The 16570-nt window shown below is 34.4% G+C and overlaps 1 protein-coding gene across 1 annotated transcript in view; it reads right to left on the bottom strand.

Annotated features, from left to right (window-relative positions):
* Positions 1 to 16570, bottom strand: part of CD2AP (CD2 associated protein) — a 61125-nt gene that overhangs the window by 7211 nt on the left and 37344 nt on the right. The window contains exons 9-14 of the mRNA XM_085320327.1: positions 14166 to 14267; positions 11722 to 11758; positions 11283 to 11345; positions 8301 to 8460; positions 6319 to 6461; positions 561 to 676 (exon numbers count right to left, since the gene is read on the bottom strand). Of these exons, the coding sequence (XP_085176453.1) occupies positions 561 to 676; positions 6319 to 6461; positions 8301 to 8460; positions 11283 to 11345; positions 11722 to 11758; positions 14166 to 14267 (621 nt within the window). The remainder of the gene's footprint in view (positions 1 to 560; positions 677 to 6318; positions 6462 to 8300; positions 8461 to 11282; positions 11346 to 11721; positions 11759 to 14165; positions 14268 to 16570) is intronic.

Here is a 16570-nt window from a genome sequence, read left to right as displayed (position 1 = left end):
TAACAGAATGAGTCCTTGATGCTGTTACAAGCCTGTAGGTACTTTCATAATACACATATATTAATAAGCAATAATAGTAGATAGCAACTGGCAAGATTAAACTRTAAAATGTTAAGAAGATATTAATTTGATTTTAAGGATTTTGCACCACCTTGTTCTCACGGTCTGATGATGCCACGTCTTGGCATGTGAGACTGTGCATCCATCTTAACAGCAACATTCTGTGACAACTCTTTTAGGGGTAAAGACTATATATTGCTATGCTTGTGAGGCATTTCATCATCAGTGCTTCTGGAAGAGCTCCGGATTCCCCACAACGTACTACAGCTGAAGGAGTCCACTTTCTGTTCTGTGAGGCTAACTGTCTTCATTCTCTTATGTGCACTCCTTTGATTCAAGGATGAAAATTCCTACAGGCAAGATCTATAGGAAATGAACCTCTTTAGCATCTTACATTTCACTCTCAGCTAAATGGTTCAAAAGACTGTTTCTTAGTACAACCTTCTTCCTAGGGTAGTTGGTTCTTAGTTTACTGCTGGAAAAACAGCCAATATACTCACAGAATTACTGCCATTGAAACGTGTAGGCAGCCTCCTGCCAGGCATCTTGGGTCTGCTTGCAGTAGGGTGTGAGAGATTATCTGAGGTAGCTATTAAATCATCAAAGCTTAACAGATCTAGAAAAAGATCAAACATGGACCACCATCAAGATCAGAATTTTTTGATGGGATACTTTTTATTGTTTTTTTTTCCCCTAAGAAGAATTAAAAAATTATCTGAACTCTTATTGCATCAAAATTTTTTCATGCACACAATATGAACGGTATGAAACAACTAGATGACTTCAGCTTATCTGGAAAACCATATTTTCCCTCTGAAAAGGCTATGAGTTGATTCAATGAGCATTTAAATTCATGCTCTCAGAGAAGTACCGTAGTAAGACGGCAGTGTAAAAATGATCTAACAAATATTTGGAGAAAAATTTATGTACGACTACTTTCCAGGATAATTAAAACCAAATTTGAGACACGTCATTTTCAGCTACTTACGAATAGAAAAATACAAGCAACGCGATAAATCGCATGTCCACAGATTCATGCAAGGTAAGTTAATAAGTTATTAACTGCAAATATTTCTGCATAGTATTGTTTTTTTCAGATGTAGTACTTTGTCTGTAGAAAATGCAGGCCTCCATGCAGTCTGCAATAAAACATTTCAGCACTTCATTCCTATGCTTTAAGACCTACTGATCTATTGCTTTTGAATAGTTTCTTTATGCTCTAAACTCTACTTAAAAATCTCTCTTGGATGAAATCTTGCTTTATTCTGCAACCTATTTCCTCCTTATAGGAAGAAATTCTTCCAGCAGAAATTCATTACATCCTATAGCAAGAAGTAACTGGGGGGTGGGGGGGAAGGAGGGAATCTATTAATAGGTAGAATAAAACATTTGTATCTAACCAAGAACATAACACAAGTAGGTCAGCAGCTTTACAACTAAGTTTCCTAACCTCTTGTATGTGAACTTCTCCATAAAAATAAGTTAATACTTACCTACCCAACAGATACACAAGGAGTTGTTTTTTATTTAAATATTGACATAAGACTATACAATTTTAGATACAAATTTACAACACTGAAATTTGTCTAATTTATTCCTGAAATTACACACTTAATTAAAGCATCATATGGCATTTAATATGGACACCAAACATAATATTCATGGGTATTTTCTTTGGTTTTGTAACCTCTGATTTTTATGTAAGCATTATGATTTATCAAACAGAAGGTTTGGTAATTCTTTCCCTACTTCCTTATTATTCTTGAACCTATAGCAAAAGGTAGGATAAGGAAAAAAAAAAAAAGCTATGAAAACACGGGACAGACCATTTGTACCAATGCAATGTTTTGATCACTTAAAACTTATCTGCTGAATATAAGTTTTACCCATGCATTGTGAAAGCTATTTTATACCTGTAGAAATTAACTTTTCCACTGAATTTTTTTGATTGATTTTAGTATCTTTGTAATCTGTACTACTATCCTTTAAATCCTTAAAATATTGGCACCTTTCAGATATCCCTGAACCTATCTACTTCATTATCTATTGTTTTATTGAACCATGAGTATTTGTAGCAATCAGTTACTTATCAGCTTTGCTACTTTTCAATTTTATTAGAGTATGTAAAGATAGTCTTTTGTAAACATGTAATTATATTTGCAATAAAAAAAGTAGGGAAGAAAAAAGTAGGAAGAAACAGAAGAGTGATATATGGCAAGGGGCTGATGGAAGAAAGGATGAGGGAGAAAGGATGACTCTGAAAGTATTTCTGTTGTGCCGATAAAGTACKTAACTTGTTGGAAGTTATGCAACAGTGATAAAGGGAGATATTTCCATTTTGTTCATTTGATCTTCTAGTCTCAGATCATTAATCCATGCCAAAAAGTAAAATCAGGACGTATATTAGTTATTATTAAAAAAGCTAACACGAAAACAGGAAGAGTATTTATGTATTCTTTTTCTATCTTGATCATTTTTGATTTTAAATGACCCTACTTTTGCCATTCTGCAGGAATGACAATCTACTTAGCAATAAATTTAAATAAGAATCAGAAATTGAGTTGCTATTCCTATTGTAACACCAGCCCTGTCTCCATGAGCAAGATCATCATCAGTCATGGACATATTAAGAATAATGTCTGTATACAGGAAATAAAATAAAATAAAATAAAATAAAAATTTCAGAAGGCTTGAGGATATGGATATGATTCAAGACTGTAATTATCTATGATTAAAAATATAGATGGTGAATGATACTAAAGCCACTCTTTTTTTTCTTCTCCCTCTTGGAAGCCCTTACATAAAAAAACCACTACACTTGTGTAACTTCTTTAGCACAGAATATTTCCAGCATATTGCAGACAGAGAATTCTGACTGTTTGGACTTCCCTTTTTTATCTTTCCCTCTTATTGCCTTGGTATAGAAGAAGGCATTAAACACAGTGTTTGGGGAGTTTTTAACGGCTTTTTTACCTACACGAGCAGAAATCTTGGCCCCACTGAAATCAATAGGACAGCAGGTCCCTGACGAAAACCATTGCAATTTCACAATTTACATCTATTTCAATCAATAAAATGATACCTCAATTAACTCTTACAGATAGCCTGCGAGAAACAAGTGGAAACCTCGTTACAGTGCCAAAAAAGCAATCTCGCCCATCTGCAGAWAATCAGAGTCCAAAAAAAGACTAAGGTTGAGAGAGAGAATCTTTCTCTCTCGAAASAGAAAGATATGCTAACTCTAGACAGTTACTACGGATAGACTATTAGAAACGTCTCTTCTGCAATCATAACCTGGAATCATATATTACAACCGTCAGGAACGCTAAGAGATATAGTTAAGTAAGAGTTTTTATTAGTAAACTTGTGAACACTCCTAGCAGTTTTTCTAAAAACAACCTTAACAAAAAGTAGTAAAGCTGAAGGGCTCACTAAAGAAATTACGGCTCCAATGCTACATATGCTGCTGGGGCTTCAAAATTCATGAGAAAAGTGAAACATTGTTAATATTATGGAAGACAAGACCTTATTTAAAATAAATTCTTGTTTAACAGCTAAGGAAAATAGGCATTCAAACAAACAAAAAAGCATTTTAAATTGAAACTCAAAAATTTTAKTACTGAAAACTGCAACTGAAAATTACATTTATGATGTTAAGAAGAGGCTATGTGTATGGCATAAAGCATTTGGATTTCCTTATAGATTGTTATCTTACCAAAATGGAGAAGGGTAGGGTAATTTCCTGACACGTAAGAAGGGAAACATGGCAAACAGGATAGGAAACAAAATCTGGAAAGAAAAGTCAAGGAGAGGAATGTCTAGAAAAAGATTCTGAACAAAAAAATTATTTTACAAAGCAGGAAAAAGAAACATTTGTAGAAGAAACAGAATTGCTTTACATGTTCAGCATACTAGTGTTACAGCTCTACATCTTTTATAGTACTTTAACCAAACATACATTTATTGCATTTTTTTAAAATGAAGCTTCAACAGGAAGTATTTCAACATGATCAATGATTCTGAATGTTTTCGAGCATCTGACCCTAGCTGATGACTGAGATACTTTTGTTTCATTTTCAATAGGTACAGAACATTTACAGTTGCTCCTTAAAGCTAATTAAAGTGGCTGAACCTTAAAGATACACTGTCAAGCTTTAAGATTATATTTACAGATCTTTCACACTGTCGAGAATTACAGTTACATCAGAYAAATTTTAGCAATTTTTGCTGCTGATCAGCAAGTAATTCCTTGCCAAAATATCAGTCTGCAGGGAGGCCACTGCAGGACTGGAGTTTCAGAGAGGCATCTCTGTGTTTTGACTGTTTCTACCTTCGCTCCTCAGTAAGTGTTACAGTTAGGCTGATATTTTCAAGATAAAGGCTTATTCACATTTTATTCCAGACAGAAAATTAAACTGTTCCRATCTATGCTTGACAAATTATTAAAAATAAAATCTGGATAGACTACAAGGTTGCAAATCACTGACAGTACTTTGTCATTTTTTTAAATTTTCCCTCAACTTAGTTATTAAAAGCTTGAGTTTTTCTGTGAACGTGAGGAATCATATGTCAGTGAACAGGAATGAATGTTAAATCGGGAAAAAAAAGTTGGCTTTTTAATATAAATATCTAATACCATACCCAGTACATTGCCACTCTGGTTATTAAAGATTTAAAATAATTGCACCTGAAGAAAAAGACATAATCCATCTGTTTTCACAAGAAGTTTTTTTTGCTGGTGATATATGTTACTATAATATACAATACGTCTAGCACAACCCTAGAACTAAACATCTAAGTAATACGACAAAGCTTACATTTTTAAGGCTATGTTGTGCATCAATCTTTCATCTCTCTGCTTACTTTGGCCTGAAAAGGTTTCTTCTGTACAATCACTCAAGCTATACATTTAAATAGTAGAGGTAATTACTAAACTGCCAATTCAAAAGCTTTAAAATAAAAAGGCGTACCAAAGCACATGTATAAGTTCCAATGAATAATAATAAAAAAAGAGAATTTATAAATACTTCAGGAACATTCAGCATTAATAATATTTACAATCTTTCCAGGATGCTTCCATACATAGATTCCAACTTTTTGTTGCTTTGAAAGATACAGCTTCTTTATTAAAAATATATTTCAGCTAAACTTTCCCAAAAGACGACATTTTAGCGTAAAAGCACGTTTTAAAATATGTTGCGTCTTAATMGAAAAATCAGAAGTATCCCTTCCCATTCATAAATTGTTTCAGCTTTTTAATACATTATTTTTGTTTCACAGGTCAACTTGATTACACTTCAGTAACACCCATTCTACATCCTGGATATCAACTATTTGTAAATAGTCAAAAAAAAAAAAGTTTTACTACAATWTCAAAATGTATTGTTCTCAAACAACCCTTTTTGAGATGAAAGGTTGTATTTAAGATATACTAGTCAAATACTGCAGATACAATGCACTAAAGCTTTATCTGCAGTGTGTAGYCACACAATAAAAATATTTTAGAGATTTAAAAATACCCGTAGTAGGCAATCTCTGCGTAAAAYGCACGTRGAGTATTGAAGTCAGCTGCACTGTCAGTAAAGGACAAAATGTATCTATACAGTAGCTCCGAGAGGCTGACCATAAATGTGGTTGCTTTAAMCAGTGATAAGGTTTTCACTGTACAGATTTAGATTTAGAGATGCCAGAGTTGGCTCAAGGTACATTAAGAAAAGCCAGCTTCTTCCTTCCACAAGCATGAAATTTAAAGGTCCAATACACCACATTGGCCAAATTTTAAAGTATGATAAAGTCATAATCTACAGCAGTTACRAACCTAATTTCGGAATGCTACAGTTAACGACATTACTAAAAATATGGAAGTTAGCTAGAAACATAAAGAGCATCTGAAATGTAAGAGCAGAAGAATGAACAGTATCAGTCAGTAAAAAAACAATTTCATAAAAACAGAAGAGAAAGGAAAAAATATACTTCCAAATCGGAAGAACAAACCATTTAATGTTCTTCTCCTCCCATCTGTTTATACCACAGAGGTCAATTATCTCTAAATAGCCTACTGACATCTGTACATTGTTTTTCAACTCTTAGCAGGAACTACCTACAGTAGTTCTAAAAAAAAAATACACTTTCTATTGAATTGGCTTAATTACACTCCGTGGCATTTTGAGTAAATTACTTAAAGAGCTTATTTTAACCTTGTAAAATACTGCAATTCAAATAGAAAGACCTAGAAGAAATTTTTAATTCTTTTCTTACCTGATTCTTTAGAGCTCTTTACCACAAGCGAATCTACCTCTACTGATTTTGGTCTAAGTGGTAATTGTTCAGAGTCCAACTTTGGTTTTGCTACTGGCTCAATTTCAGATTTCGGTCGAAGAGAAACAACTTCTCCATTAGATCTGTCGTAATAAAAGCAACACAAAACATATCTAGTCAGCAGATGAGACAGTTTACAACTGAATTATACTAAGAGCAAGAGGGAAAATTTGAGCAGATTTTATGGGTTTTTTTTAAAGCCTTGCTTAAAATTAAGTCTTTTAGAGAGCAATTCTGGTCCTATAAAGCCATTTCTTCTGTTCCAACTCTTGTTGAGTGCTCAGATGCATAAAGTTTCCTTGAAATTTCAATGAAACCTCTTAATGTTTTGACAACCAGGCATATTTTGACAATTAAATTTAAATGATTACAAGTCAGTGAAAGAGAAAACAAGACAGCTGAAGATAAATAGCACCTTCAGTAAAATCTCTTGAAATATTCAGATACAAATACTCACATTCCTTGACATCAAAATCTTCTTGTAAAGAAGAAACTATTCAGAATATGTTATTTTCTTCTGGTTATGTAAGTAAGCGTCTAATACATATAAGCTCTTATTCTACAAATAGCTCTCAGGCTTTGCTAATCCTGCTCTTCATTGAAGTGACCCAACACGAAAGAATAAACAGATAAACAGACAACCTTTTCCTTTACATTTTTTTTATTTATTGCACATGTACCCCCTTGCATCTGTGGGGGTGAGGATGGAGTAACTGCTGGAGTTAAAGACTGAAAATTTTCTACTTTGGAAACTAAAAAGTATCAAGTGACATAACGAGATTACATGCTGAAAAATAAAAATAGAGGCAATACGACAAGTACCCTAGAGCGTTCCTCCGTCAAGCACTGAATTGTCCCAGGGCTGAACAGGGTCACATTAGAGGTAGCTTTGCCTACACTGTCTTCTGTTGTCTGGCTGTTGAATTCGGCCCTAAATCTTTATACTATCTGCACTCCATTCCCCTCTGCACTGTTTTCTCCCTCCCTTTAGCTTACTCTTCCTTCTGGAGGGGGAAAGAAAGACAGACCGACCGACAGACCAACAGACCTCCCCAAAAGAATGTTTGCAGCCATTYCCTATGTTCCCAACTATTTAAGATCCAGGCTCTTTGAGGTAGCAACTCTCTTCTCCTTTACGTACAAGGCTAGCTTCATCATGATCTCATTTTCTGACATTTCTTTCAAGTCAGACAAACATCCTAAAGKGACACAGTTACTTGTAAGCAGTGTATCTGCATTCATGACTAAGGCTACGACAAATACTTGAACCTGGGATGGAAGCAAAATCCTGGGAGGGGGGGAATTTCTATTGATGCAAAAAAATTTTTTTTTCCTTGGTGAAATACTACAAATATTTTTTTTTCAAACTCATGAGGAATAGAATGTTTAAGAAAAAAAAAGAAGGAAAGAAAGTAAAGAACTAACAGTTGCTATTACCATCCCTATTTGGTCAGATATTCAACTAAAAGTTTTCAAGACAGGTAAGAGAACTATATTCTTTCTCTAAGCGTTTTTTTCCCCCAAGAAAGAAAAAGTACACTGAGTAAGCATAGGTATTCTGTCAACTCTTCTTTTTCATCTAGTTTATGCTGCATAAAGTGCTGAAACACTGCACTCTGACTCAATGCTAGAGCACAGAAGCTACAGCTAGCTGTAAAATGAAAAAAATTGGCCTTCAATGCCCCTCCCTGAGAATATTTAAACACATAAATACAAGTATTAGTAGGAAACAGTATTAGTAGGAAACACAAAACAAATCCACTTTGGAGCTTACAGTTAGGTCACTTAAAAACTGAAAGATATTGATTCAAAAATCCTCAGAGAGCAAACAGATCTGAAACTTGGCCAATTTTATCTCAGCCAAGAAAGAATAGTAAATCAAATAAAATGTATTTATTACACATGACTAAAGATATACTTACTTTGATACAGATGATGGCAAAGCAGGTTTCTCTGGTCGTTTTGGGTGCAGAAGCCCTGCTCTCAGTAAGTTATTAGTCTTGCTCGGAGGAATAGGCTTCTTGGGTGGTACTTGAGGAGCAACTGGCTTAGAAGGCTTCTGGTCCAAAGCTCCTTTTTCATCTGACAAACACACCACCAGAACATTTTTTAAAAGACATTGTCTATGGCACTTACAGTGCTAGTAAATTAGAAAGCAAATTCTGTCAGAAACACTTTTTATGAAAATCAGATAAAAGTGAAAGATAGATATGCAAGTGTCTTAAGTGACACCTTATCAAAATACACAAAGTGCTTACCTGAACTTAAAGAAAAACAAATGTTACGTGAACGCAAGAAAAATTCCATTTGACATGAAATCAGAGTAGAAAATTCTATGTATTAGATTCATCTTATTTGGGATAAAGGTTATCTTCTACAAATTCAAGGGTATAAATTAAGTATTGATAATAAAACACAAAAGTTAAACACTTACTGTCCAATAATTGCATAACCTACTCGAATATTCTCAAGAGGAGCTGGCAAAAATAAAGTGGTATACAGTAGTCAAAAATTCAGGCCACATCACAAGCGCTAGTTGAATAGTCTTCAACCCACGTTCCCTAATCACAGGCTGTAGGTTGTCCTGAGTGTACTTTCTACTTTCCCTTTTCCAGGACAGGATTATCCTCCTCCTCTGTGATTTCTGAATGTTTGGAGATACTAACGTAGAAATTAAACTTGCTCACACCCCCTTTCAGCCTTTCTCAGTATTAAGTTAAAAAAAAACAAAACAGAAAACGGAATCAGTGTGACAATACCCAACTTTGCCTCTTGGTGGTGCTGGCTGACAAAAAGCACCTTTCTATTCCATATAAAACACCTTGTTAATGAGACAAGCTTCGCCTACATCTATTGATTTTATATACATTTCATATTTTAAATGGCCAAGGGTAGCTAGTATTACTTAAGACCAATTACCTAAATGCTATTCAGCAAAATATGAACACAAAACACTATTCTTGCATTTTAAGAACAATGAAGAATGGCTTCTGAGTTCACAGAAAGGGCAAAAAAATGGGATTCCTGAAATATAATAATYTGATAGTTTTCTCTTGATCTACTTCTACTCAAAATTTGAATATAAAATTGGCTCAAGGTTATGAATACACAAATCAGATAATTCTGCTTTACAAAGTAGCATACTTTTTCTTTTGCCTTTTACCATACAATGAAACAGATAAGTGTTGGTTAAAAACAAGCAGTTTTGTAAGGAAAATTAAAATACTAACCTGAAATATTTACATCAAATAAAATTACTARAACAGAGAAATGATATTAGGTGCCCTTCGGTATGAACAAGGAACAGATAGGAAATCATAGCTGTTAAAAATCCTGTCAGCCATTTCCCCCCCCACCCCACAATAAAAGGCAGGCTATTTAGCTTCTAAATACGCAAAGAAAATTACATTGTCTGATAGTTTGCAATTAGAGCTGCTCAGTTAATAATCTGAGTAAGACTAATTAAAATACATTTTCATATTTAGTGATACTGATCATTAATATTAAACACAGTTATTTTTTCAATAGAAATTTCAAACTGCACTGATAAATTGGAGTTTACTTCTAGTAAAACTCTACTGTTAGCTAAATAATTTTTAAGGCCAGGAAGGACCACGTACAACTATGCAACCTGCCCTTCAAAAGAACACAGGACATAGCACAAAAAATAATGCAGGAAAACTACGAAAAAATATTGTTCTTTACCTTACTTAATTTTTCAGTAGCTTTCACATTTCTAAGCATTTTGGATGGTGTTACTCTATTTTTTGCATGCTCCTCAATGAACAATTGAACTCAGTTATGGAAATAAATATATCATAGCAGAAAGAACCAACCTAAAATTAAGCTTATCTCGGGATTTTAAACATCTTAAGTGATCAAAATTTCTAGCATCAAACAACTGATCTCCATTCAAACACGAAGATATTGCTCCCAAAGATAAAAATAATTTACTCTAAGAATTTGGCAAAAAAATAGATAATTTTAACAAATATCTTCACATGAAACACCTGAGAACGTGCTAGGTTTAAACTGTAGGTTACAAAATGCGTTCAAAGCAGCCAAGAGATACGGAGCAAGCCTACTTTCCAAATGCTTCTTAGCAATGTTCCGCCCCTACATTTCACTACTCACGTAACTGTATCACATACAGATATTTTGTTAAGCTGCAATAGCATTAACATTTCTTCTAAGATTCATCCACCAAATTTATTGAAGCTTCTGACTTTAACACAGTGGAAACAGTTTAGTAGATTAAATTGCCAAGTTTTTCAAATACAAAAACAAGCATTTTAGAAACACATTTGGTCATAATAGTTTTTTTTTTCCTATTACTTTGTTAAGCTTTGCTTTAAATTTGAGAATAACTTTGCAAACATCTACAAATTCTGTGGAAGTGGAAGTATGGAATATAGTAAGAATTAGTAGGAAAAGAAACCTTAATTTCTAAGCACTACTGACCATAATATTCCTTAAAAAGATGTCATAAGTGTTCCATGCGTTTCTTTCAAAAATAATTTCAGTTAGAAACTGATTCTGGCTGAAACACTCAGTAGTGGTGGCAAACATTTTCATTTTTCTTAGCTTATTGTTACTCAAAATTGCAGTCACTATCATAGACATAAATTAAATAAATGGCAATTATATTATTATGTGTTGCAATCATGTTTTTTCAAGGTGTAATGCAACAATAAAAAATAGACATTTTATCAGTGTACTTCTTCGTCTAATCGCTCTTAACATGCTTTCATAACTACAGAGAAGTGACAACTTTATTAGACAGTATTAAAAAAATCTGTACACCTTCCAAACAGGTATATATTGTATAGAGCAATCCAGCTAAAAATTGCAACTCATTTAAAAGAACACAGTCTGAAATTCACTATAAATAAAACTGGTCTCACCTTTTTCTTCAGACCTTAAAGCAAGGAATTTCTTCTCTCCAGTTGGCAATTCAGGCTTTGGAGCTGAATATAAATAAAATAAATAAATAAATAGGAAAAAAACACATAGGCAGTTCTTAAACAGCTTTAATTAGTCACTACCTAAAAATGGCATACACCAATTTGCGTTTATACTTTTCCCTTCCAAGGAGTGTAATACCATTTATAAACACTCGTGTAAGGCCAGGAAACTGTAGGCCTGTATTTAAAGGATTACAAAGTAGTTCTCATCATAATTTGGAAAAATATATAACAGCAGTAAAAATACCTAAAGTATAAAAAGTAACCTCAAACAGTGATTAAGTGTAGCTGCATTACTAGGATAAAAAAAATGCAGAAGACTTCAGAAACGGCACATGACTTTTCCTCAGATACTTACTGGTACGCATATCCTACATACCTGAACTTTTAACTGGAGGCGGAGGTTTCTTTGGCTTCTGGAAGAAAAATAAAAATTATATTCTCTRTAGAAGACAGACTTGCTTTTTGTTTTATATTTTGCAATGTCTAGCTTGTTTACTGGTTGAATACAAAGTATTTTTCAAAAGGAGGCAATCAATTTACATATAGGAAACAAAGTATTGAAAAAATTAATCTGATATCTCCTAGACAGTTGCAAATGCAGGAACAAGACACAAGTTTCTTCAAATCTCAGATCAGTGCTTAAGCTATGTGCATAAGCAGAACAGGTATGAAAAACTAAAAACTAAGAATTGTCTTTCCTAGTCCAAAAGATTGTTTGAATATATAAAACTCTTAATATTGGTTAGTATACTCTAAGTTTAAAGGAGTAATTAGATTAAATTTGAACCTTCGCTGACGAGAAGGTTCTATATTGAAGATTAGAATTACTTCTATTTGAAGTTCCAAATTACAATGTTTTAAGACAAAAAATAGCAACGTTCACAAGTTGCAAACAGTGTATTTGCATGAAAAATGTTCTGCTTTGAGCTTCCTTACCAGCTTATCTTTGAGTGGAGAAAGATGCACAAACTGTTTTAGCCATTAAGAAATTTCAAATTATCATGCCACAATTTGTAAATTAGAATTAGCCCTACTGTAACAGGCAGGCAGTCATCACTTCCCCTGAACTGATTAAAATGGTTCGAATTTCCTCTGTAGAAGGAGTACTGAATTATTCTCCAGGAGACATTATAAACCACGCCATTCCCTGGATCCAGTTAATGAAAACATGCTGTAAGAGGTATCTGGCTGTACTAAGGAGGACAAGTGTCACCAACAAAATGATCAAAGAAATCTGCTAARCTCATTCTGTAAACGCTGTTGGAAGTTTTATGGGGCTGGTCCAACACACCACCTCTAAAAATTCCTGATAATGGGTATTTTGCAAACAGTTGCTATGGATGTGGATTTTACTTTTGTGCCACTACAACTATTGAATAAGGTTTTCCTAATGCAGAAAGACTTTACTCTGAGCAATGAAGTGCCATCAAACAAGCATGAAAACTCCTGCTAATTTATTTCCCTAGACCCAGAGGAAACAAAAGCCAACGAATTTAACACCACAATATTTTCTTTCTTTTATGAACAAACAAAGTATTCAAGTTTTTAATCAACAAACATGTTCAGCTGTTTTGATGCCATGCTGCTGCCTATATCAAAACAATTGGATTGAGTGTTCAATGTGAGCCTGCAGCTGGATGATACYGATTTGTTTTCACTAATCTTATATCAAATAGTGGACTATCATTACCAGCATGAGGTGAATCCCTGTACTGGGATACACTGCGCATAGCAGCATCATGGATCAAGGCAAAATCTGTCTGCAAAGATATCGCTTATGGTCACAGAACAACTCTCTTCGCTAGGCAGCAATTCTGCAGAGCCAGACCACAGCAAGACCCACTCCCCYCTCAGCTCTCAGTATTAAAACCAGAGCAGGGCACGCGGTCAGCCACATGGTATGGCATTTACTTGGTCCCAGAAAATCTGAGAATCGATTTGAAAAAAGAYTGCTGATTCAGACTAACTAGACTTTACTTACAGTAACTTCTGTAAATTACAGTTACCTGTGACGTTGTATCTACGAACTCTCTGAATGCCTCAGCTTCTAGATCAAAAGGCACCGAGAGCGTTCAGAAACTCAGTTCCGCTCTCTACATACAAGCATCATTATTTAGATGCCTTGATCTAGAACTGAGTCCATCTCATCTTGGGATAATGTACATTGTTGAATTAACATGATCTCATCTTTACCACACAAACTTGTCAGCATCAAAATACCATACTAATCTCAGCAAAAGGATGTGCTACAACAACAACAAAAAAAAAGTGGTCAAGGAACTAAAATAAGACCAATGAGTAGCACATAAAAACATGGGGAGGGGGGAGAAGAAAACRTCTAGACCCCAAGCTACTAACTTCCATACACTCTGCAACCTACTGGAAAATTTTAACATGGAAAAATTCCAGTTAGTTCCACAGTAGTCATTCAGCATTTTGCAATGCTAGAGGATCAAGGATAGAAGAGACCTAACACACATCTTTCAAAATAGTATGGGTTTAACTCATTAATCAGTTAGACATACCACAGTCCCTTTTTGATGTAGGACCAGAACTGCATTCTTTTCTGTAAGACCTAATCACCCCCATTAATAGCAGCTAATCTGAAAAAAGTGCATTTCAGTTTGATATTAAAGGAGAAGTTTTACCCAAATATTAACCTTTAAATCTTCTTTGATATAAGTAATTGAAGATACAGTTAAACTGCCAGAATCATATTAATATTATGAGCAGCATAACATATTGTAACCATTTTTAATCCTTCTATTTCTGTTAATACTTTTTGCATTTAAAAAAAAAAAGGTACACATAAGAACTTACAGGGAAGTCTTTATCAGACTCTTGGATTTGAACAGCAGAATTATCTGGGAAGACTCCTTCTTTACCATTAAGTTCTCCTTTCCACCAGCCTGGCTCTCCATCCTAAAACAAACAATAGTATACTTCATTCAATCTTTACTGCTTTTACAGAACAGAGTTAGAGGAACACCATCTTTACTTTCTCCCTCAGCATAAAATATTTGTTCATACTGCATTTGTAAGAGGAACACTTTAGCTACTTAAACAAGTAAAAGTAAGGGGAAATAGCTACAAGTCACACCAGGTCTGGTCCTTTTTCCCCTCTCATAAAACAGAATATGGAGTTATATTACATCACATATATAACCCAAGATCTATGAGGGGAAGCAAAGTAAATGGGTAAGCAAAGTAAGTAAAAACAGCTAAGACCCAGTGCACCATATTTAGTATCCTCAACCTTCTCAACCGGCATCTTATTCCAATTACACTCATACTTACTGAATAACACACAACTYAGTGTGATTGATTAAATTCACTGGATTGAAAAAGGTGAATAAACAACAAGATATACCATATCGAGGAAAAAATAAGCAAGTTAAGATGTAAGATAAAATGGCAAATTAATTCAATGGCATAGATTTCTATTATATGAGCTTATGAATAGAAGCCTTAATTTTCTCAGTCTGTAAGAAAACTAACTGCATGAAAGCACCATGTTGCTCAAATATTTTAGCAGCATAAAAGCCTTCCTCCCTGCTTTAGCTGCAAAATACTATAGATGTCGCTCCCTTAAACAAGTCCAAATGAATCACTACTGATAATGTGCTGCTGCTAACACAGTATCAACTAGTTCTCTCCAGACTTTAGCACATAAAGCCAACCACCACTCAGTTCAGGAAACACTGAACAGGTACAAGAAAAAAACAACAACAACAAAAAGAAATTCAAAAAAATCATGTTATACATTAAATGAAAGGAGGAAGCAGTAGGAAAGACCTACATAGGTTATTAGTATAAAAACGTGCTCAAGTTTAAGTTTCTCTTTCTATCAGCCTTTCAATTAAGTATTTCAGAGGTCGACTTCTGAACACTGCAGAGTCATAAACAGGGCACGGTGTCCGTTGCTAAACTTAAATTAGGCAGGGCCAAAGTATGCTAGAATGTCAGAGAAAAATCAAAGACAACTTCATGGAAAATAAACACACACAGAAGAAACAGAAAAGAAACGAGAAGATCTACGCTTTCCCCTACATTCCAGTAATAAYTGCTTAAGAAAGGCCACTCATGAGCAAAGGAAAGACAAGTCATAAACAAACTCCTGTATACAAGCCTATATCTTTATCTCTGAATTGTGTTCAGAAAAATTGCATGCTTTTCTGGAAAGAGTGACAAGAAACTTGATGTCTTTTTCCACCCTGTCTAAGCCCAGATTAGCTAACAGACTGGCAGAGCAGTAATACTCAATGCCGTGTTTTTAAATTACTAAACTATTCTGGAGGGGGCAAATGTGGACAGGTTATATACAAAGCATACATGCTTGAAGAGAACACCTTAAACCCATAGTTAAAAAAAAAAAAATCTGTATTTGTAGGTGCAATCAACCACCTCTACCCCAACCCCAGGAAAAAAAAAAAAAGTTACTAAGCATGCTAACCTCAGCCTCTTGTCAATTTAATAACTGTTAGGTGAAAAATATTTTTTTTTTTTTGGGGGGGGGAGGGGATGTTAAAACATGTGAGTCATATTCCAGAACTTCTAATCTTCATGCATTTTTTTTAAAAGACTTCATTCAAATATTGTTTATCTAGTTCCAAGCATTAAGCCACAGACATCTTTATAAAAGATAATTGCAAAAAATGCTTTAAGTAAATCAGAAATATATGGAAGATCTGTGGCTCAGAAGTAGGTATGATAAAGGACAGCTACTTTACATCTATTCCGTCTTATGTGTAAAGCACAAAAAAAAGAAGATTTAAAATCAGAAAAACTACCTATTCCAGGTCATACCTATGCCTAAAAACTATGACATGAAATGAGAAGTGCTAGCAAGAGCAAAACCCCGGACTGAATCAGTCACCTGATAACTGCACTAATATACTTCAGAATATGGTGTAGAAGGGAGAGCTCTGCCCTGGTAACTCTGCCGTGCTCCAGTGTGGACCAGTATAAGCTTTGGGTGAATCTGTTAACATAGGACAGACAGGCAGGCAAGAGATACAGTGAAAATGATTCCTGAAGTGCCTTCCATAAGCAACTGATTTCCACTACAATGAAAGTAAATAATACTGACAGCATCAATTTTGTTTCATTTAAGAAATGTATCATTTTTCCATAAACTTAAAATTATTGACATAAAGAAACAGTCAGTGTTACTTCTCCTCCCCCTATTACAAGCAACTGCGTGAAAGTTGAATTCAAGAGAAGGA

Source organism: Rhea americana, unplaced genomic scaffold (assembly GCF_003343005.1).
Source record: "Rhea americana isolate MKP2758 unplaced genomic scaffold, rheAme1 scaffold_63, whole genome shotgun sequence".
NCBI classification, from domain to species: Eukaryota; Metazoa; Chordata; class Aves; order Rheiformes; family Rheidae; genus Rhea; species Rhea americana.
The sequence above is the reverse complement of the archived record's forward strand: the minus strand, read 5'-3'. Positions and strand labels throughout refer to the sequence as shown.